This window comes from Scyliorhinus torazame, chromosome 1, assembly GCF_047496885.1.
Source record: "Scyliorhinus torazame isolate Kashiwa2021f chromosome 1, sScyTor2.1, whole genome shotgun sequence".
Lineage (NCBI taxonomy): Eukaryota > Metazoa > Chordata > Chondrichthyes > Carcharhiniformes > Scyliorhinidae > Scyliorhinus > Scyliorhinus torazame.
This window is the reverse complement of record NC_092707.1, coordinates 144,830,299-144,854,973: the sequence shown is the minus strand read 5'-3', so window position 1 is coordinate 144,854,973 and position 24,675 is coordinate 144,830,299. Positions and strand designations below refer to the sequence as shown.

At 43.0% G+C, this 24,675-nt stretch overlaps 1 protein-coding gene across 1 annotated transcript in view; it reads left to right on the top strand.

Moving 5' to 3' along the window:
- The window catches only part of LOC140413920 (14-3-3 protein beta/alpha-1-like), a 64,058-nt gene extending 40,765 nt beyond the window's left edge, over positions 1 to 23,293 (top strand). Inside the window, exons 2-5 of the mRNA XM_072500941.1 lie at positions 11,571 to 11,694; positions 12,189 to 12,352; positions 20,050 to 20,145; positions 21,602 to 23,293. Coding sequence (XP_072357042.1) covers positions 11,571 to 11,694; positions 12,189 to 12,352; positions 20,050 to 20,145; positions 21,602 to 21,661 — 444 coding nt within the window. The 3' untranslated portion in view covers positions 21,662 to 23,293. The remainder of the gene's footprint in view (positions 1 to 11,570; positions 11,695 to 12,188; positions 12,353 to 20,049; positions 20,146 to 21,601) is intronic.
- Positions 23,294 to 24,675: the final 1,382 nt, after the last annotated feature.

Genomic DNA, 24,675 nt, shown 5'->3' with positions numbered 1-24,675 from the left:
ATAAAGGTCCCAACCCCCGGAGGGAAAAGAGGGGATGCAACAGTTTTTGGACCAACTAAGGTTCCCGAAGGTGGAGGAGCAGGAGGTGGCAGGTCTGGGGGCGCCTATCGGGGTGGACGAGGTGACTAAAGGGCTGGGAAGGCCCCGGGACCAGACTGGTTCCCGGTGGAATTTTATAGGAAGTATGTGGACTTGTTGGCCCCGCTGTTGGCAAGAACCTTTAACGAGGCCAGAGAAGGGGGGACTCTACCCCCGACAATGTCGGAGGCGACGATATCATTAATCCTGAAGCGAGATAAAGATCCGCTGCAATGTGGGTCATTATAGGCCTATCTCGCTCCTGAATGTAGACGCCGAGTTCTGGCAAAAGTGCTGGCGATGAGGATCGAGGATTGTGTCCCGGGGGTGGTGCATGAAGACCAGACAGGGTTTGTAAAGGGGAGGCAACTGAATGTTAACGTGCGACGGCTGTTGGGGGGTGATAATGATGCCCCCAGCGGATGGGAGGCAGAGATAGTGGCAGCGATGGATGCAGAGATGGCATTTGATAGGGTAGAGTGGGAGTATTTATGGGAGGTGCTGAGGAGGTTTGGGTTCGGGGAGGGGTTTGTCAGTTGGGTTAAACTCCCCTATGGGGCCCCAGCGGCAAGTGTAGTCACACATCGGCAGAGATCGGAGTATTTTCGGTTACATAGGGGAACAAGGCAGGGGTGCCCCCTGTCCCCATTACTGTTCGCGCTGGCAATTGAACCACTGGCCATAGCGTTGAGAGACTCTAGGAAATGGAGGGGGAGGGGGTGGTTAGAGGGGGAGAGAAACACAGTGTCACTCTATGCAGATGACCTACTGCTGTATGTGGCGGATCCTGTGGAGGTGATGACAGAGGTTATGCAGATATTGAGGGAGTTTGGAGATTTTTCGGGATATAGGCTTAATATGGGGAAGAATGAGCTTTTCGTAGTACACCCCGGGATCAGGGAAGAGGGATAGACGGCCTGCCGTTAAGGAGAGCGGAAAGGAGCTTCCGATATTTGGGGATTCAGATAGCCAGGAGCTGGGGAACTTTACACAAACTCAATCTGACACGGCTGGTGGAGCAGATGGAGGAGGATTTCAAGAGGTGGGATATGCTGCCGCTCTCACTGGCGGGCAGAGTGCAGGCGGTCAAGATGATGGTCCTCCCAAGGTTTCTTTTTGTGTTTCAGTGTCTCCCCATTTTGATCACTAAGGCCTTTTTTCAGAAAATAGATAGGAGTGTTATGAGTTTTGTGTGGGCAGGGAAGACCCTGAGGGTAAGGAGGGGGTTCCTGCAGCGCAGCAGGGATAGAGGGGGACTGGCGTTGCCGAATCTGGACGATTATTACTGGGCTGCCAATGTGGGGATGGTTCGCAAGTGGATGAGGGAGGGAGAGGGGCGGCGTGGAAGAGGCTGGAGATGGCGTCCTGTAGAGGAACAAGCCTAAAGGCGCTGGTGACGGCGCCGCTACCGCTCTCCCCGAAAAGGTATACCACGAACCCAGTGGTGGCGGCAACCTTAAGGATCTGGGGGCAATGGAGGCGACATAGGGGTGTGACAGGTGCCTCGGTGTGGTCCCCGATCAGGAACAACCATAGGTTTGTCCCAGGAAGGATGGATGGAGGATTCCAGAGCTGGCATCAGGCAGGAATTAGGAGATTGAGAGATTTGTTTATTGACGGGACGTTTGCGAGCCTGGGAGCGCTGGAGGAAAAGTATGAGTTGCCCCCGGGGAATATCTTTAGATACATGCAAGTGAGGGCATTTACGAGGCAACATGTGAGGGAATTTCCACAGCTCCCGACACAGGGGGATCCAGGATAGAGTGATTTTGGGGGTATGGGTCGGGGAGGGCAAAGTGTCTGAAATATATCAGGAGATGAGAGACGAGGGGGAGGTGCTGGTAGAGGAGCTGAAGGGAAAATGGGAAGAAGAGCTGGGGGAGGAGATTGAGGAGGGTCTATGGGCAGATGCCCTAAGTAGGGTAAATTCCTCTTCCTTGTGTGCCAGGCTTAGCCTGATACAATTCAAGGTTCTACACAGAGCACACATGACTGGAGCGAGGCTGAGCAGGTTCTTCGGGGTGGAGGACAGGTGCGGGAGGTGCTTGGGAAGCCCGGCGAACCACACCTATGTTTTGGTCGTGTCCGGCACTGGAGGGGAGTGGCAAGAGTGATTTCAAAGGTGGTGAAGGTCAGGGTCAAGCCAGGTTGGGGGTTAGCTATATTTGGGGTAGTGGATGAGCTGGGAGTGCAGGAGGCGAAAGAGGCCGATATTGTGGCCTTTGCGTCCCTGGTAGCCCGGCGAAGGATCTTACTCATGTGGAAGGAAGCGAAACCCCCCCCCCCCCGGCGTGGAGGCCTGGATAAACGACATGGCAGGGTTCATAAAACTGGAACGGATTAAGTTTGCGTTGAGAGGATCGGTTCAGGGGTTCTCCAGGCGTTGGCAACCGTTCCTTGACTATCTCGCGGAACGTTAAGGGAAAATAGATCGTCAGCAGCAGCCCAGAGGGGGGAGGACCTGTTTTGTTCTGGGAGAGGGGGGGTGGAGAGAGCACTATTGTTTTGTTACTTTGTTAGTTCACTATTTTATTTAAATAATGTTATCTATTAGTTATTGTGTTATCTTTTTTTTTTGTTGATTTGGAAGGTGGAAAAATTGTGTTTGAAAACTTTAATAAAATATATTTAAAAAAAAAAGAAATGATAACCGTGCCCTCCCCTCTCTCTCCTCTTCCCCCCCCCCCCCCCCCGCCCCATTAGTTTTTTAAAAAAAGTTACGTGATTTGGGAGTGGGGTGGGGGGGGGGGGGAGAGAAGAGGGAATGCAATTTGAAGTTTTGATTTGACAATTCACAAGTGGGAATGACTGCTGCTGCGGCATTCGGAGCTTAAAGCTAGCGAGAAAATCCATTCTTCGTCCCTTTTTAAAATAAATTTAGAGTACCCAATTAAGGGGCAATTTAGCGTGGCCGATCCACCTAACCTGCACATCTTTGGGTTGTGGGGGTGAAACCCACAGACACTGGGACAATGTGCAAACTCCACACGGACAGTGACCCAGGACTGAGATTCGAACCCGGGTCCGCGTGCCACCCCTCTTCATCCGTTTTTGGCATGGAAAGAGCCTGGTCCCTTTTTTTAAAAAAAAAAAAACCACATTTTCTTCCAAGTATCGCTCTGCACTGCTCTACAATGACATCATTCATATTTTTAAATTTTGAGACCTACTTGGGACAAAGTGTAACTTTAGAAGGAACCAGGCTCTGCAAAAGGATAAAGAATGGATTTTGTCACTAGCTTTAAACTCTGGGTGCTACAGCAGGGATGGGTTATACTGTAATGCAGTATCATTTAGCAGTAAAAAGTAACGGCAGTATTGATTTAACTGATTTTACTTGATTGCATTTGGAGGGGTGGGGAGGAGAGGCTAGCAGAACAGTTTGGTGCGCTGATCTTCAAAGTTATAGCTGACTAATGTCAGGTGTTAAAAATTCCTTGCCCCCAAAATGGGCCATGTTTGTATCCCAAGGGCAGCACGGTGGCATAGTGGATAGCACTATGCCTCACGGCGCTGAGGTGCTAGGTTCGATCCCGGCTCTGGGTCACTGTCCGTGTGGAGTTTGCACATTCTCCCCGTGTTTACGTGGGTTCCGTCCCAACAACCCAAAGATGTTCAGGGAAGGTGGATTGGCCATGCTAAATTGCCCCTAAAAATTGGAAAAAATGAATTGAGTACTCTAAATTTATTAAACAAAAAATGTTTGTATCCCGCTCAGGATTGTCATTGTTTTATTTGCAAAAGAAAAAAAACAATTGAAATTGCATAGTCATTTAGGCCTGAAGTCAAATCATAGTATTTTGTTCATCATTTTCCCACAGCAAAGTAGAATACTATATATTTTTACATCATACTAACCGTGCTCCCTGTTAATATGTGATTTTGTCACTGGAAAATACAGCACATCTCCTGTCCCACCAGGGGCGACAACACTCTTGACCATTGTTACTCAAAAACCAAGGGCGCCTACCGTTCCATCCCCCGACCGCACTGTGGGAAATCAGACCATAAGACGGTGCTCCTTCTCCCGGCATACAAGCAGAAACTCAAGCGGGAGAATCCAGCTAAGAAGGTCGTGCAGTGCTGGTCCGAGGAAGCAGAAGAGCTCATGACTGCTTAGAGACAGAGGACTGGTCCATATTTAAGAACTCAGCGACCAACTTAAATGAGTGTGCCACCACCGTCACAGACTTCATCAGCATGTGTGGACGACTGCGTACCAAAGAAAGCAGTACGTACGTTCTCCAACCGGAAACCATGGCTCAATCGCGAGATTGACTCCCTACTGAAGGACAGTTCTGAGGCGTTCAAGTCAGATGACCCTGACCATACAAGAAATCCAGGTACGACCTCCGCAAAGCCATCCAAGATGCCAAGAGAGAATATCAAACCAAGCTAGAGTCACTGACAGACTCTCGGCGGTTGTGGCAAAGACTAAACAACATAACGGGCTACAAAGCGAAGCCTAGCAGTATCTCCGGTAGCAGCGCACCCCTCCCCGATGAACTCAATGCATTCTATGCTCGGTTCGAGCAGGTAATCAACAATCCGTTGTTGAGTGCCCCAGCAGCCCATAACTCACTCATACCAACCATCACAGCTTCCGAAGTCAGATCGGCTTTCCTGAAAGTGAACCCTTGGAAGGCGACGGGCCCGGACGGGATCCCTGGTTGTGCACTCAGAGCCTGCGCGGACCAGCTGGCAGAGGTGTTCGAGGACATCTTTAACTGGTCCCTACTCCACTCCGAGGTCCCCACCTGCTTCAAGAAGACCACCATCATACCGGTGCCAAAGAAAAACCAGGCAACGTGCCACATTGACTTTTGTCCGGTGGCCCTGACTTCAGTCGTAATGAAGTGCTTTGAGAGGTTGATCATAAAGCGCTTCACCTCCATACACTCAGAACGCCTTGATCCACTGCAATTCGCATACCATCGCAACCGGTCCACAGCAGACTCCATTTCCCTGGCCCTACACACATCCCTGGAGCATCTCGACAACAAGGACTCCTACATCAGACTCCTATTTATTGACTACAGCTCTGCCTTCAACACCATAATCCCAGCCAAGCTCATATCAAAGCTCCAAAAACTAGGACATGGCTCCCCACTCTGCAACTGGATCCTCCATTTTATGACCAACAGACCACAATCCGTAAGAATGAACAACAACACCACCTCCACAATAGTCCTGAATACCGGGGCCCTGCAAGGCTGTGTAACTAGCCCCCTACTCTACTCCCTGTACACACATGACTGCGTGGCAAAATTTGGTTCCAACTCCCATCTACAAGTTTGCTGATGATACGACCATAGTGGGCCAGATCTCGAAGAACGACGAGTCAGAATACAGGAGGGAGATAGAGAACCTAGTGGACTGGTGCAGCGACAACAATCACTCCCTCAATGCCAGCAAAACTAAAGAACCGGTCATTGACTTCAGGAAGCAAAGTACTGTACCCACCCCTGTCAGCATCAACGGGGCCGAGGTGGAGATGGTTAGCAGTTTCAAATTCCTTGGGGTACACATCTCCCAAAATCTGGCCTGGTCCACCCACGTCGACGCTACCACCAAGAAAGCACAACAGCGCCTATACTTCCTCAGGAAACTAGGGACATTTGCCATGTCCACATTAACTCTTACCAACATTTACAGATGCACCATAGAAAGCATCCTATCTGGCTGCATCACAGCCTGGTATGGCAACTGCTCGGCCCAGGACCGCAAGAAACTTCAGACAGTCGGGAACACAGCCCAGTCCATCACACAAACCTGCCTCCCATCCATTGACTCCATCTACATCTCCCTCTGCCTGGGTAAAGCGGGCAGCATAATCAAAGATCCCTCCCACCCGGCTTACTCACTCTTCCAACTTCTTCCATCGGGCAGGAGATACAGAAGTCTGAGAACACGCACGAACAGACTCAAAAACAGCTTCTTCCCCGCTGTTACCAGACTCCTAAATGACCCTCTTGTGGACTGACCTGATTAACACTACACTCTGTATGCTTCATCTGATGCCGGTGCTTGTGTAGTTACATTGTATACCTTGTGTTGCCCTATTATGTATTTTCTTTTCTTCCCATGTACTTAATGACCTGTTGACCTCGCAGAAAAATACTTTACACTGTACCTTGGTACACGTGACAAGAAACAAATCCAATCCAACCCGTGGTCTGGATGGATTGCAGCACACATTTTAAAATGACCTAAGGAAAAGATGGAGTGAGACATATTCATAAGAGTGTATTTGGGACAGTTTCTCGGATTGATACATTCTGGAACCAACCAGGGAACATATTACTTTAAACCTGGTAATGTGCAATAAGACAGGATTAATTAAAGACATTCTAAAGAATCCCCTTGGTAAAAATGCTCAAATGGGATGGGAGACTTCCGGTGGCGTCATGTAAGACCAAAACTACACGCAAGAGCACAAAGAATGGCTCCCGGCTAGATCCTTGTTTTTAATCCCTTTTGCCTGGTTTTCCAGAACATTTTGATGACCAGCCACCCATTGTGGGAATAGAGAAATGTTCCTTGACTGAGTCATGTCAAAAGAAGCCCAACACAAAGAAAGCTCGGGGGTAGTCCGTCAAAGGAAGGGGAAGGAGGGAAGATGGCTGCCTCGCCTATTACTTTCGACACGTTGGATGTAGAGATGGCACAGGCTGGGTGGCAGACAAATGAATCGGCAGTTTGAGTGGTAGAGCAAGGAGATAAAAGAATCCTTTAAAGCAGTTGAGGAAGCTCTGGTGCCGATTCGGGAGCAGTTGGTGAAGACTTTGAACGTGGTCAAAGCGCAGGATGAGACGGGTGGAGTAGGCCCTGTCGCAGCATGAGGATCAATTTACCTCGCTGGACGCCAAGTTGCTGATGGTGGAATATAACAACAAACGCCTGAGGCTGTAGGTGGAGGATCTGGAGAACAGGTCACGGTGGTTAAACCTCAGGTTGGTGAGGCTGCTGAAGGGATTGGAGGGTTTGAAGCCAAGCCAGTACTTTGCGAGATGTTTTCCCAGTTGGTGGGCAGGGGTGAAGGTGTCCCCCCCCCCCCCCCCCCCCCCCCCCCCCCCCGGAATTGGACAGAGTTCACCTGGCAATCTTGCAGAAGCCAAGGCTGAATGAAACACTGCAGGCGATGATAATCTGTTTCCATAATTACTAATGGAAGGAGCAGGTCTTGGAATGGGCAAGGAGAATTCGGAACATCGACCTGGGACAGGCATACAGTGCGGATATATCAGGACATTGGGACTGAGCTGCCGTAGAAATGTGCTGCCTTTAACAGGGCAAAGGCTGTTTTCTACAGTAAGGACGTGTGATTTGTGGTGGTGTACCCAGTGAGGTTGCGGGTCACTGTGGACTTGAAAGGTAATTTTTTTGATATGCCAGAGCAGGCAGAGGGGCCTTCATAATGGAGAACTGTTTGGGACTCTGTGTATGGTGGGGGGTGTTTGTTCACTGTACTTATGCCTTTGTGTGTTGGGTGTTTTTGGCCTTGTTTGGAGGGGGAGTGTTTTAATTAAAACATGGGGATGGGTGTGTGGGTTTTGGAGGGGATAGAGGCTTGTTAATGATGTTGGGGAGGCAGGCATGTTGGTGGGAAGTATGGGATAGAAGGGGTGAGGTGAACAAAGAACAATATAGCACAGGAAGAGGCCCCCCCAAGCCTGCGCCGACCATGGGACCTGCCTAAACTAAAACCGTATGCACTTGACTTGTTGACTTTGAGGGGATATTGGAAGGGGTTCTGGCTGGGGGCCACGTGACTAATTATAGCGAGAGGGGAGACGAGCGAACGGGATTTGAGTGGGGGGGGGTTGTAGTCTGTTAGGCCTGATAGGATGGGACGCGGTGAAGAGGACAAGGGTTTTTTCCCCTTTGAAAGATTTTGGGGCGAATGTGGTGTTCCTGCAGGACCAGATCGGATTACGGAAGGCTTGGTTGGGTGAGCCAGATTTTAAATTCCAGATTCGATAGTAGGTCAAGGGGGATGTCGATTTTGGTTAGCAAGAGGGTTCGCTTCCAGGTGGGGATGGTGGTGGCTGATCAGGGTGGTCACTATGTGATGGTTACAGTACACTGGAGGGGAAAGCAGTGAATGTGATTACCCCAAATTGGGATGATAAGTTTATGGAACAGCTGTTAGCTGATATTCCGGAGTTCGAGCTGATTTTAGGGGGCTTTTTAAGTGTGTTTGGATCCCAGATTAAATCGCTCCAGGCCTAGGTTGCTGTCTTGTTCGGGGATGACAAAGGTTTTGGCTGCATTTATGGACGAGACTGGAGTGGTGGATCAATGGCAGTTTGTGAACCCGCAGGGTAAGGAGTTTCCTTTTTTCCCAAGGGTATGCTCAAGGATTAACTTCTTTGTTATGGTTAAGACTTTTGCTCCCGGGGTAAAAAGTTCAGAGTATTCAGCAGTGGTCATTTCGGACTATGCGCCACATTGGGTGGATTTGAAGCTGGAAGCAGAATGGGCGCAGCGTATGAGATGGAGGTTGGATGTGGGTCTGCTGGCTGACCTCTGGTATTTGTGCTAATATTTCTTGGGTCATAAGGGACTGTGACATGGAATGAGGATGGGACAGTGTCGCCCTCCACGTTGTGGGAGACGTTAAAGGTGGCGATCAGGGGGGAGGTCATCTTGTACAAGGCTCGTATGGATAGGGAGTTACGGCAGGAGTGCCAGGAGCTGGTGGATGAGATTTTGGTTGTGGATAGGTTGTTTGTGAATGATTCCAGGCCAGAGCTTTGGGCACACCGGAAGAAGCTGCAAATGTAGTTTGACCTGTTGACATGGGCCAGGTGGTGCGTCAGCTCCAGCGGGTAAAGGGGGCAGTGTACGAGTCTGGGGAGAAAGCCAGTTGCCTTTTTGCCCATCAGTTAAGGCGGCAAGAAGCTGCTACAGCGATTGTGCAGGTGGGTGTTCCGGTCCTTCTGTGAGGGGCTTTATAGATCATAGCTGCCGGAGGATGAGCAGGGGATGTTGAGATTTTTGGAAGGGTTGGAGTGTCCTCGGGTGGAGGAGGAGTTGAGGGAGGAAATGGAGGCACCGTTCGCGTTGGAGGTCAAGATGCAGGCTGGGAAGGCGTTGGGCCATATGGGTTCCCGATAGAATTTTATAAGAAGTTTGGATCAGTTAGCCCCGTTGGTGTTGGGGATGTTTAATGATTCATTGGCACGAGATTCCCTTCCGGAGACGTTGAGTCAGGCTTCTATTACCCTCCTCCTAAAGAAGGATAAGGACCCCACTGAGTGTGGGTTGTACCAGCTGATTTCACTGCTTAATGTGGATGCAAAACTTCTAGCTAAGACTTTAGCATTAAGGTTAGAGCCGTGTCTCCCAGAGGTTGTGGGGAGGATCAGACCGGCTCCGTGAAGGGCAGGAAGCTGTCTCTAACATTGGGGGGGCGGGGCAGGCAGGCATAGTGCTGGAGCCTCAACTATTTAAGATCTATATTAATGACTTGGATGAAGGGACGGATTGTGACCCAGGACGTCAGTGGTTAGATGAACATAAGTTTTAATCAAGGTCATCTTAAATCTCCCCAAGGCAGCGAACTATTTACATAGCACAGTCCTGTTGAGACAATCAACATGTCTGGGCCGGCCTTTTTATACTAGATTCTTGTGAGCCCAGCTGGGTGGGCTTCTGTCCACTAGCGGAGAAGCTCATATTCCCACAGGGAGGTCAATCAGGGTATCCCCACGGGCCTTGTGGGGGTTATTACACTGACAATAGGTAGAGAAGCAAGTGGAGGAAGAATAGTGGGATATAGATAGGTTAAAGGAGTGGGCAAAAATTAGGCGGATAGAGATTTTTTTTAAAATTTAGAGTACCCAATTAATTTTTTTCCAATTAAGGGGCAATTTAGTGTGTTCAATCCTCCTAACCTGCACATCTTTGGGTTGTGGGGGCGAGACCCACGCAAACACGGGGAGAATGGGAAAACTCCACATGGACAGTGAACCAGAGCCGGGATCAAACCTGGGACCTCGGTGCCATAAGGCAGCAGGGTTAACCCACTGCGCCACCGTGCTGCCCTGCGGAGGGCTGGTTTAGCTCACTGGAGGGGCTGGTTTAGCTCACTGGGCTAATCGCTGGCTTTTAAAGCAGACCAAGGCAGGCCAGCAGCACGGTTCAATTCCTGTACCAGCCTTCCCGAACAGGTGCCGGAATGTGGCGACTAGGGGCTTTTCACAGTAACTTCATTGAAGCCTACTCGTGACAATAAGCAATTTTCATTCATTTCACAGAGAATAATATGGGAAAACGTGAGGTGGTATACTTTGGCAGGAAGAATAGAAAAGCACACTATTATTTAAATGGAGAGGAAGTATAGAATACTGCGAAACGAGGGATCTGTGTGTCCTTGTATATGAATCTCACAAAGTTAACATGAAAGTACCACAAGTAATTAGGAAGGCCAATGGAATGTTGGTCTTAGTGTAAAGGAAGATTGAGTATAAAAGTGGGGAAGTCTTGTTTCTTATTAGAAATATATGCTTGCATTGAGAATTTTATCAAAATCCTTTCCCTTTAGCATAACCACAGATGTTTCAGTTTGAGGCTATACATTTTTAGATAAATGCCTGGATGTGCTATAGAAAATCATAAATCTTAAAAGGAGGGAACAATGTGTAGTTGATTTTTGTTTGTCATTTCCCCATCACTGGAAAGCTAAACAAAGGTGTTGGAGGGGAAAGTTACAATTGCATGATAGGAAGACATTGTGCTTTTAAATGCCTTATGCTTGATATTCTTTTATTTATTAACAGTAGTGCTAGCATACGAAGGGAGTATTTTCTACGTATGTGCAGGATTACCGTTTCAGTATACTGACCATTCACATTTACTGCTGTATTTTGCTACTTAATAATTGAATGATAAATTGTTAATAATCATTAAGTGTTCAGTAGATTACATGCATGGAAACGCTAGTTAAAATTTGTTTTACTTTTTTGTACTCTTGTGTGCTTTGGTCTGCAACACCTGATATTCTTAAAATTAGCCATCATAATTTACATCAACTCAAATATTGTACATCTGTAATAAAATTGTTTGTGATTGGCAGCAAATGGTGGCCTTGCCAGCGATGCTGAGGGGCTAGTTTAACACAGGGCTAAATCGCTGGCTTTGAAAGCAGACAAAGGCAGGCCAGCAGCACGGTTCAATTCCCGTACCAGCCTCCCCGAACAGGCGCTGGCGTGTGGCGACTAGGGGCTTTTCACAGTAACTTAATTTGAAGCCTACTTGTGACAATAAGCGATTTTCATTCATTCATTTCATGCCCACACCCCTAAGAATGAATTAAAAAATATAAGTTCCACACCAAATATTTAATTGTAATATATTTTTGGAAAAGTTTCTTAAATTTGTAACTAATGGTCTAACTATAACTTTGATTGCTGCTATATGTAGGTTTTCATCATTGACGTTTTAGATACTTTAGAGTCTTATAACTCAAATTACTTTATTTCTTGCAGGGTTTGCTGGATAAATATCTAATACCAAATTCTACAAATTCAGAGAGCAGAGTCTTCTATCTTAAGATGAAAGGAGATTATTACCGATACCTTGCAGAAGTAGCTATGGCAGAAAACAAAAAACGTAAGTTCTTATTTTTGGTATATTTTCTGTAAACAATATGTAGAAGGTTTTTGTGGTCCTGCATGTTAAATCGCTAACATACTGTGATGTAGAGTGGTCAAAAAGATTGTTTCTATGGGTTCTTTAAATGCTGAGTTACTAATTTCATCTTGGTGTCAGTGGAAGAAGATATAAAATCAAAGAATGTAGTTCATAAATCTTTCTGGTGTTTTGACCTCCTGTTAGCAGGGATGGCTGTGCATGAGGTTGCACCATCCAATGAATTTGTCTTTTGATTATATATCTAATGGATAAAGACAACTTTGATAGATTCTGAGAAAGGGGTTGAGGATGAGGCTGCAATGGGATGGAAGCAATTGGTGTGTGAGTGAGAGGAGGAAAGGAACTTAAATGACAGACAAGGGAATACTCGTTTTGTGGATTTAAAAAAAAATCCCAAGTGAGGACACTGCTCAGAGAGAATATTTTCAGCCTTTTATTCTGTCCTGCTACAGAAACTGTTGAGAACTCCCAGACATCATATCAAGAAGCATTTGATATCAGTAAGACGGACATGCAACCAACACAACCTATCCGATTAGGTCTTGCACTGAACTTCTCAGTATTCTACTATGAAATTCTCAACTCTCCGGAGCAAGCCTGTGCACTGGCCAAAACGGTAAGTAATAAAGACAGGGACCAACTTTCTTAAATATTCTTCCTTGTTACCATTTGTGTTGGACCTACTATCTCTTTTAGTTCGGATGGATAAATGTTTGATAAAATTGTCACACGAAAATTGTATTAATTTTGGAGAATACTTTGTAGGTCTTACTTTTCGTTCACCTTAAAATGGCATGATAAATAACTGGAATATTTCAAAAATGATTTAAATGGTCACTTGATATAAAGAGCTAGAGTATTGCAAAAACACCAAATTTCAAAAGAAACAACAATTTACACTGCATGAGAAAAGGTTGCTGATTTTATTTTCTCATACAGTATAAATTATTGTTCCGTTTGAAATTTCTTGTGATTCTGTCCTTTGAGTGCATGTCTCTTTTTCAGCAAGGCTCAAGTATGATTTATCGAAGAATGTCTAATGAGAAATGACAGACATGTTTGACCCTCTGCTTAGTTTCAGCCAGATAATTTTTAATGTATTTGCACTTCTGCAAAATTGCCCATCTTTAACCCTGTTATTGAAGTGCTCATAACATCGTCTTTATTGCCTCCAGATTTTATTAGTTGTTTGCTGGTTCACCATCTTCCACCTTCCATAAGCTCCATCGTGTCAAACTGTGCTACTTGAATCCTGTCCTGCCCTAAGTCGCATTTGCTCATTGCTTATTCTTGTTAATTTGTGTTGGCTCCCCACCTCCCAAAGCCTTACATTTAGAACCCTTGTGTCTTTAAATTCCATAATAAACCCTGCTTTGCCATATCCCTGCAATGCCTCCATCTATTTATCTGAAATTGAACCATTGTTCACTATTTAACATTAACAATTTAGACTCTAGAATTGGAAGTAATGAGGCAAGACTGAATGTGCTGAGATTTTATTCTCTAGAAATGAAAAGGCCAAGAGATGATAGGATTCCATAGGATGGTATATAAAGGCAAAGTGTCCACTTGTAGAAGCTTCAAAAAACTGTCATAAATAAAGATAAATCGAATAAATAATTCAAGAAAAACCTCTTTACCCCAAGAGTGATAAGAATGTGGAGTATGTTTTCATAACGAGCAGTTGAGGCAAATAGCACAGATGTATTTAGGAAGAAACCAGACACTCATACGAGGGAGAAAAGAATTGAAGAGTAAACTGACGGGGTTAGATGAAGGAGGTCCTAATGCAGCATAAATACTGCCATTGACCATCTATACCAGTTTCTGTTCTGTAGACTTGATGTAACCCAATTAAACTTTGGTGTTAGGATCCTTTCCGAGTTGATGTGTACTAAAAAACATCTTTTCTTTTATAATAACTTATTAATATCCACTTGGCAGTATCTATTATTTTAGCAACATTACAACTATGGTAAATTCTTTTGATTTACTATTTACTTGAACCGGTTTAATGTTTCCTGGAATTTGCACAGAGATAACATTGTAAGGGTGTTGAGATTGTATTCTAGACTACAGTTGCAAATTGATGAGCTAGTTACCTCCCACCTCTACACCATCTGTTAAATCCATGGAATTTATCTGGTCATTTGGGTTTTATGCTGAATCTTCAGGGGATTAGTTCAATTAATTTCTTGCTATTTGACCAATTAAAATTGTAGATCTCTAGTTAATTGATCATGTTACATCTTAGATTATGCATCAAAAATATGGAATGTTTCCTTGCCTCACTTCAGAAAAATGTTACTTGTTTTATTTCCCCCCCCCTTCTTCCTTCATAATTTATGATCAGTAGATTGTATAGAAATAATTGGCAAAACAACTAAATTTCTAAGCATACAATGTCTTCTGCTTATTGATTTTTAATCTTAAACCCTAGAATTGTTGTTTATTGGGCTTAAAATTGGAATGTCTAAATTTCAGCACCTATATTTGGCCAATCCTTTGGTATCAAACCTGAATAAGAATCAAGAGATGCCTTTTTCGTGATTAGAAAAATTGGCTGTGTTATCCGGTTTGATATATAGAGAGAGAGAGAGAGAGAACACGGGTAGAAAATATTGAAAACATACTTGAGCAGAGATGTTCTTAACAAAAATTTAGATGTTAATTCATTTGAAGTGTTTTGCTTACTTTGCTATTTGTCCAATTCTATTATGGTTGATTTAGGTCCTATATGGAAGAAAGGGGTAAGTTGACCATATGACAAAATAGTTTTAAAAAAATAAATAAATTACAAAGTGGCATAACTTCAAGCAATGCAGAAGCTTTTACATAAGAACATAAGAACTAGGAGCAGGAGTAGGCCATCTGGCCCCTCGAGCCTGCTCCACCATTCAATGAGATCATGGCTAATCTTTTGTGGACTCAGCTCCACTTTCCGGCCCGAACACCATAACCCTTAATCCCTTTATTCTTCAAAAAACTATCTATCTTTATCTTTAAAACATTTAGTGAAGGAGCCTCTACTGCTTCACTGGGCACGGAATTCCATAGATTCACAACTCTTTGGGTGAAGACGTTCCTCCTAAACTCAGTCCTAAATCTACTTCCCTTTATTTTGAGGCTATGCCCCCTATTTCTGCTTTCACCCGCCAGTGGAAACAACCTGCCCGCATCTATCCTATCTATTCCCTTCATAATCTTATATGTTTCTATAAGATCCCCCCTCATCCTTCTAAATTCCAACGAGTACAGTCCCAGTCTACTCAACCTCTCCTTGTAATCCAACCCCTTCAGCTCTGGGATTAACCTAGTGAATCTCCTCTGCACACCCTCCAGTGCCAGCACGTCCTTTCTCAAGTAAGGAGACCAAAACTGAACACAGTACTCCAGGTGTGGCCTCACTAACACCGTATACAATTGCAGCATAACCTCCCTAGTCTTAAACTCCATCCCTCTAGCAACGAAGGACAAAATTCCATTTGCCGCCTTAATCACCTGTAAACCAACTTTTTGCGACTCATGCACTAGCACACCCAGGTCTCTGCACAGCAGCATGTTTTAATATTTTATCATTTAAATAATAATCCCTTTTGCTGTTATTCCTACCAAAATGGATAACCTCACATTTGTCAACATTGTATTCCATCTGCCAGACCCTATCCCATTCATTTAGCCTATCCAAATCCCTCTGCAGACTTCCAGTATCCTCTGCACTTTTTGCTTTACCACTTATCTTAGTGTTGCCTGCAAACTTGGACACATTGCCCTTGGTCCCCAACTTCAAATCGTCTATATAAATTGTGAACAGTTGTGGGCCCAACACTGATCCCTGAGGGACACCACTAGTTACTGATTGCCAACCAGAGAAACACCCATTAATCCCCACTCTTTGCTTTCTATTAATTAACCAATCCTCTATCCATGCTACTACTTTCCCCTTAATGCCATGCATCTTTATCTTATGCAGCAACCTTTTGTGTGGCACCTTGTCAAAGGCTTTCTGGAAATCCAGAGATACCACATCCATTGGCTCCCCGTTACCTACCGCACTGTTAATGTCCTCAAAAAATTCCACTAAATTAGTGAGGCATGACCTGCCCTTTATGAACCCATGCTGCGTCTGCCCAATGGGACAATTTCCATCCAGATGCATCGCTATTTCTTCCTTGATGATAGATTCCAGCATCTTCCCTACTATCGAAGTTAAACTCACTGGCCTATAATTACCCGCTTTCTGCCTACCTCCTTTTTTAAACAGTGGTGTCACGTTTGCTAATTTCCAATCTGCCGGGACCACCCCAGAGTCTAGTGAATTTTGGTAAATTATCACTAGTGCATTTGCAATTTCCCTAGCCATCTCTTTTAGCACTCTGGGATGCATTCCATCAGGTCCAGGAGACTTGTCTACCTTTAGCCCCATTAGCTTGCCCATCACTACCTCCTTGGTGATAACAATCCTCTCAAGGTCCTCACCTGTCATAGCCTCATTTCCATCAGTCACTGGCATGTTATTTGTGTCTTCCACTGTGAAGACCGACCCAAAAAACCTGTTCAGTTCCTCAGCCATTTCCTCATCCCCCATTATTAAATCTCCCTTCTCATCCTCTAAAGGACCAATATTTACCTTAGCCACTCTTTTTTTGTTTTATATATTTGTAGAAACTTTTACTATCTGTTTTTATATTCTGAGCAAGTTTACTCTCATAATCTATCTTGCTCTTCTTTATAGCTTTTTTTAGTAGCTTTCTGTTGCCCCCTAAAGATTTCCCAGTCCTCTATCTCCCACTGATCTATGCTACTTTGTATGTTTTTTCCTTCAATTTGATACTCCCTTATTTCCTTAGATATCCATGGTCGATTTTCCCTCTTTTTACCGTCCTTCCTTTTTGTTGGTATAAACCTTTGCTGAGCACTGTGAAAAATCACTTGGAAGGTTCTCCACTGTTCCTCAACTGTTTCACCATAAAGTCTTTGCTCCCAGTCTACCTTAGCTAGTTCTTCTCTCATCCCATTGTAATCTCCTTTGTTTAAGCACAAAACACTAGTGCTTGATTTTACCTTCTCACCCTCCATCTGTATTTTAAATTCCACCATATTGTGATCGCTCCTTCCGAGAGGATCCCTAACTATGAGATCCTGAATCAATCCTGTCTCATTACACAGGACCAGATCTAGGACCGCTTGTTCCCTCGTAGGTTCCATTACATACTGTTCTAGGAAACTATCGCGGATACATTCTATAAACTCCTCCTCAAGGCTGCCTTGACCGACCTGGTTAAACCAATCGACATGTAGATTAAAATCCCCCATGATAACTGCTGTACCATTTCTACATGAATCCGTTATTTCTTTGTTTATTGCCTGCCCCACCATAATATTACTATTTGGTGGCCTATAGACTACTCCTATCAGTGATTTTTTTTCGCCTTACTATTCCTGATTTCCACCCAAATGGATTCAACCTTATCCTCCATAGCACCGATGTCATCCCTTGCTGTTGCCCGGATGTTATCCTTAAATAACAGAGCTATACCACCTCCCTTACCATCCATTCTGTCCTTCCAAAAAGTTTGATACCCTTGGATATTTAACTCCCAGTCGTGACCATCCTTTAACCATGTTTCAGTAATGGCCACTAAATCATAGTTTGTTTCCCATTAGATTAAGAGTATCCTTTGATTAATATACTGAATGCTGGGTGGCACAGTGGTTAGCACTGCTGCCTACAGCGCTGAGGACCCAGGTTCGATCCCAGCCCCTGGTCTTTGTCTGTGGAGTTTGCACATTCTCCCTGTGTCTGCGTGGGTTTCACCCCCACAGCCCAAGATGAGTAGGTTGATGGATTGGCCACGCAAACTTGTCCCTTCATTGGGGAAAAAAAGAATTGGGTACTCTAAATTTAAAAAATATATATATATAGTCAATGCTATGTAATTTTTTAAAAAGTGGATAAATAGTTGGCTAAGAGGAGATCAAATATTATTAACATTTTGTAAAAATTGGTCAAATTGTATGGTTTTTCACCTGTTAACTATGGAAAAGATAACTACAGAGTGTAAAAATATAAGAAGCTCGTCCTACAAATGCTTCATATTCAGTGAAATGCTATTGAACTGTAGTCATTATTACCCAACTGCTGACTGGATTTGGCATGGTCCTCGGATGAAATTAGATAAATTGCTGGATACATTATTTGTGCGATTGATAAACCCCCCTCCCCCCAGAGAATGTGGGCATCGCAGGCAAGTCCAGCATTAATTGCCCATCCCTTAATTGCCTTTGAGAAGGGAGCGATGAGATGCTACCTTGAACTCCTGCAATCAGCGTGGTGATGGTAGGATGGAATTCCAGGATTTTGACTCCTTGATGACAAACTATACCTCCAAGTCAGGATGATGTATGACTTGGAAGGAAACCTGAGTGTTGGTGTTCCTATGTGTGCCTGGCGCCCTTATTTGAGGTTATGGGTTTTGGAGTCACTGTCACAGAGGCTGTTGGAATTTCTACAGTGCATCCTAGATTGTAGGAGCAATTTTGGATTGAGCATAAGATTGCACTGCTCTTCTTAGTGTTGTAGTAGTGATCTGCCTAAGGACAGGTCCTCTGTTCACTTCTCCACACCTCGAGGTCTTGTACTTTCCTCTTCAGTTGCGCTAGGAGCCTCCCATTTTCAATTTCAATGAGCAATAGGACTAAGACATAATACATGAGATGGTTTCCCATTAGCTTCCTTGTGTGCATAATGGTAACATATGTCCTCTTCCCAAAGGATCCTCTCTGTATGTAAGCAGGCCATTGTTCCTCAAGGTCTAGTGCTTTGAAATGTTTTCTATTGACCTGAACAGAACAGATGTCATTTGGTTAAAGGTCAACCAATGTAGCACTTCCCTTATTTTTGTGCTGATGTTGGCCTAGATTCCAGCTTAAATCTAGAGTGGGGTTTCAGCATATGATTTTCTGATTTTAATGTGAGTGCTGACAACTGAACCAACTAATATTTGATATTTTGAAATTTTATTGGGTTGTACTTATGGGTTAAGATAAATTCAAATTTGCTAAAACTGATACAAAAGTAAGGTTTGTCAATTTGGTGGGAGATGATTCGAAAATTTTCTGTTTGTTCTTCAGTTATATCCCTTGAGGTAAAATAAGTTCTGGTGATTTATGGTAGTACAAATTATACATGGGCTCTTGTAAAAGAACGGCAAAGAACCAAATACCATTTACTTGTATCACATGCCCGCCTCCTTTTTTTCTCATCCGTGTCTTTTTTAAAAAAACAAAACACTTTATTAAGCATTTATGATTTTATAACAGGAAGTACAAAAACAAATGTAAACCTAATTCAGTACATAACCCCCCAACCAGCCAACAACCATACCCTGCCAACATGGCTTATATGCACAATTCCCCAGTCCCTCCATCTCCTCTCACTGATCCTGGCTTCATCCCAGTTTTTCTGAATACCCTATTGTAGCGCACAAAGACTCACGAGAGACGAATAGAGATGAAGTCGATGAGGCTTTATTAAGCGTGACTTGTTCCCCGCAGTTCAGCAACAGACTGGCCTGCGGGGGAGAACTCCTGGTTCTTATACTCTGCCTTCAGGGCGGAGCTAGAGATCAACAGCCAACCAGGACCCGGGATCTGTCAGCCAATGACATCACGGCTTCACAGTCCCACATGACCCCTAATGCATACTACCACACCTATAGCCCGGAATATTTAGTTCTGCAGTGCACCATTTTCTGTTCAATAATGCTTCAATCGGGTGCCACTCTCCTGCCAAATCTTCCCACCAGGACACTGGCCCCAGCTCTCCTAAAGTACAACCTATTCCATATTCAACTGTTCCCAATGCTCCAGGAATCATGAGCCTTTCTCCAGCTGTATCCTAACATGCTTTATCCTACTATTTCTGTAGTCACTTGTGTGTGACACTGAGAGTAATCCAATGATTGCTATCTTTTGAGATTCTCTTCTTTCACCTGATCTCTTGCACCCTAACCCTCGACTGCAGGAGCTCAACCCTTCTCCTTCCTGTGCAATTGATTATGATTTCTTCCATATAATTTAAAGTCAGTAACTTTCATCACAAATTAATTAAATAGAGAATTCCAGTGTTTTACATTGTGATATTAATTTAGTTTAGTGTGCATCCCAAAGCATGCCAATTCATTCCAAAATGGCTTATTTTTCCATTTGTTAAATTGTACGGTTTTTCATTAAATCTTTGCAGGGTAATTTTGAATTTCTAGAATTGATTTGTCGTGTTTAAAAATATGTTTTGTTCTCTACTGTCCTCAGGCATTCGATGAAGCTATCGCAGAGCTGGATTCACTGAATGAAGACTCTTACAAAGATAGTACACTCATTATGCAACTACTCAGAGATAACCTGACGGTGAGTGAAATCATACAACAGTGTAGCAATCTTTCAAAGAATAAGGCATATAAAATCCAGTATGTCTTTAAAAGACCAGCAAGACATGCGCCTGTTTTCAATATGATTATACAACTAAGAGTAATATTGTTAAAAATATTGATAAATTTATTTTTTCAAACCATTCTAAGGAATGAAAGTTCTCAAATGGGCTGTTACCAAACTGATTGAACTTTTACAGCAATTTGGGACATTAGACAGCTTCTGAAAAAATGTTACTAGTCCCAGCGAGTTCCTGGTCAGGAAGCTCATGCAAGCTGGGGATAAACAATTAAGAGGCAATTTAGTGTGGCCAATCGACCTACCCTGCACATCTTTTGGGTTGTGAATGTGAGGCCCATTCAGACATGGGGAGAGCGTGCAAACTCCATACTGTCAGTGACCCAGGACCGGTATCGAACTTGGGTCCTTGGTGCCGTGAGGCAGCAGTGCTAACCACCATGCTGCCGATAAACATGCATTTAAGTGTCATCTTAAGTTTTACCTTTTTTTTGCCTGGTCCTACAAAGTACAAATAACTCCTGTGGCATTTGACACAGTGGAAGTGGCAAAATTGCCTTTAAGTGAACATCAAACCAGAGAGAGAGGGTGTTTTTTTAAAACTCCCATCAAAACCGTTACACCTTCATTATGACTCCATTTGTCTCTTGCCAGCTCATTGTCATTGAACTGGAATGCGTGCAAACCTAGTGTTCTGTTTGGTTTGACCCAAAGCTGGTTTAAAAAAAAAAAAAAAACTCCTTCCTCGCATGTTGAAAAGCTTTCTCCAAACCCTTCTCATTGACCAAGCTTTTAATCCTCCTGCTTTTTCCTCTGAGGCACCTTGGTCATTTACTTTGTAAATGGCACCACATTAAAGCAAGTAACATTAAAATGTATTTTTAAAAAAAAAATTTAAGAGTACCCATTTTTTTTTCCCAATGAAGGGGCAATTTAGCATGGCCAATTCACTTACCCTGCATATCTTTTTGGTTATGGGGGTGAGACCCATGCAGACACGGACAGGGGACCGGGGTCAAACCTGCGTCCTCGGCGCTGTAAGGCAACAGTGATTAAAATGTATTCTTCATGTCAGTGTTGAGATAGAATGTGTCATTAGAAAGTCATTCAATTTGAAATAAGTGAACATTACAGAACATAACAAAATATCCGTAATAATCAAAATCATCTTGATTTCCGAGGTCTGTTGGAGGACACAAGCGATGAACTACTGTCAAGTTTGTCTTTGCAATGTGTATCCGTTGCTTTTGCAGCCTTGGAAATACGTTTCCAGACAAGTGTAAAGGATATTTGGTATTCACAGAATTAATCACTTGGTACAAGAAGCGCTTAGTTTGAATTCTAGTTGTATATACTGCATTGTCAAAGGTTTAAAAAAAAAATTAGGCTTAAAACATTGTTCATTATATTTTTGCAGTTATGGACATCAGATAATGCAGCAGATGACGCTGATGGTGGAGAAGGGGGAGAGAACTAACTGTACAGAGGGAGCTGCTGTCCAATCCTCTTTTACATGTCTTCATTCCTTAGTGTTCCACTGACAATTCCAAGAAAGGAATTTCTCAATCACCAATACTGAATAGATGCACATGTGAATGCCACAATTTAGCCTATGAAAATCTGCAGCTTGGAACAAATGCCATTCCTTAGCTTTCTTTTGCTAATTGTTCTGACTTTGTAGTGTGCAGTTGGGCACCTGCTACACAAACAGCAGAGATTAAATTTGCGGCGTATTTGTGAATAAGTTGATGTAGGTCCTTTTTGGTTTGCAAAGGAAGTTCATGATTGCCAAGAGCAGCTATTTTTAATGAATGGAGACTGGAAAATGACTAAAATCCAAAACACAGAATAGAAAGTGTTTGAATAGCACTTTATATATGGCCATTGATTCTTAGACTGTTGCTTGACATTTCAGGTTTGGTATGTGCATACTTTGACATACACCAGATGGTGTATGCCAGATATTAGCACATTGTTGCCCAAAAGTTGTGTATTCAGTTTTTAGTGTCATGGTCCTGAAGATGGCTCAATATTTATTAAAACGAGGTTTTTGGAGCTGCTTGGCAATCTAGCATTTTACGTTTTGTGTTCTGAGCTGGCCGATCAAGGTTCATGTCCCAGAGCTTTCTGTTGCTCTGAACCCGTTGTATAATGAGTTTTCTCTATTGTTCAGATGCCTTGCTGGAATCCCATTGTAGTCAAATTTTGTATTGCTTTTCATTCCTACTAAAAGGAAGTTGCATGGCAGCTACTAGTCTTGTTTTTGTTGGATGGGATTGATGTGGGAAGGTAGGGGCAGTGGAGAAATAGGGAACATTTGTTTAAAAGCTGTGCGTTAAGTGCCAGCAAAACAGAATTCTAAATAACTCCTCCCTTATGCTTTTTGGTAATAACAGACCTTGTAATCCTAACTATGTAGGTTAGTGATCTTTCCTAACCCTGCTGAATCGATTTCTATTCTCATCCTTAAACCAGCCAAACTGTAAGATTTTCTCTTCCAATCCTACCAAATCAGTCACTCTTCTTGTACTCCAGATTCATTCATCAGTAAACTTGACCAGTTTAGGACTAGGAGATAAAGTAGATTGGAAAAATATAAGAAAGAAATCCAATTTCAGCTAGGTTAATGAAAGGGAGAAATTACTGTTGGTACAGAATACCTGACTGTCAATCTGTGGTGTTTTGGTAAAAATGCAAAATGTTAACAACCATTTCCTATAGCTTACAGTAGTTTGGTATATTTCTTATTGGCTCATGCAGTGTTAGATACTCTGTGCCCTTTATTTTAAAAAGTAACTTGTTTTATTAGTTATTGATTCAGTTCAAGATCTATAAAGTGCTGTGTTATTTTCTACTATGAAATATTTTTGAGGTGGAAACTGACAAAACAAATTGGATTAAAGAACTTGACTATGTCCGATTTAATTGTAGTTTTGTCATTGTTGAAATATTGGTAGTATTTAATCCAGCACTGCTGTGTTTTAATATATACATATATATGTATATGTACGTAAAATTTTAATGAAGGAATTACCCTATTTTGTTTTTAAAGTTTGAAGCTGGTAACAAAGTAATATGCAATGCAAATAAAACATTCTTCACAAATGGATCCAATTGATTCTGATATTCATTTTTGATACTATTTAACCGTTCTCCATTATTCATCGTAAGACACTTGTACAAAATAGTAAATTTATTATGGTACGCTTCTACCTGTATCGATTTGTAATGGTCAGATAGTTTCTTTAGCTGAACTACTGTTGTACCAATAAAAAGATATTACATAAGGGTGAAGAAATATGCTGAGTTAGAAAGCTCGCCTGGCCCCTTCTCTGAAGTGAACTTTTAACAGATTCAATTTATTTTCCCCAAACACCAATTTGGATGATAATGGTGGGTAGGCTGTAAGTAATGGCAATACATACCAGGAGCAACACCCACATTTGAGTAACAGACCTATTCTGGCTCAGGAAGGAATCTTAAACCAAAGGCAAGGTATTAATAGACCAAGATGAAAAAGTTCCTTTGCAGAACTTTGACAAACTATTGTGGAATAAGACTTCCAAATCTAATCTAGCTGGTCCCTCAGTTTGAAATAGAACTTGTAACAAATATAGTTCCTGATGTTTAATTGAAAAAACAAAAGTGGCATTCAGGCATATTTGCTTATTTAGAGATTATAGGGCTCTTATCTAAGGTATTATAGATAATTGTACAAGGGATAATTTGAAGTTTTTCTTTTGGGTGGGTGGAGAGGAGAATTCTTTCCTAGTATTGATTCAGGACTGAATCTGCAAGGTCTCAGTCACAAGCAGAGTACCTTAATTATTTCCATTTCCTCATTTTTCTTTAATTTGTGAGCATACATAATGAATTGCATGAACTATTATTTTGCTGATGATGTATAGGCTGGACATCAATCACTTGTATTTTAATATAGTTGGCAAACCATATAGTCGCCTGAAGAAACTGCACTAGGTAGAAAACAATGTAGATTTAACGGAACATTTTCCATACGTTCTCCAACAATTTTGGTTCATCAAACCTTAGTTACATCTTCCATTTGATTTTTTAAAGACCCAACAAAATAGTGGGTAATTTCTAGATAGATATGACCAGACGTTTCTAGTTTATACATACGTGAAACTTCCCAATGATGCAAGTCAAAGATAACCCAAAACTAAGAAATGGTTCAAGAATGTCATTCCAAAAAGTGTGTACATCAGCCTAAAATTACACATTTAGAAACAAAACATAAGGGAAGAAAAGTTTTTTTAAACAAAATCTTTATCAACGTCACAAGTAGGATTACATTAACACTGCAATGATGTTACTATGAAAATCCCCTAGTCGCCACACTCCGGCGTCTGTGCAGGTACACTGAGCGAGAATTCAGAATGTCCAATTCACCTAACAGCACGTCTTTCGGAACTTGTGGGAGGAAGGAAACCGGAGCGCCCGGAGGAAACACGCAGACACTGGGAGAACGTG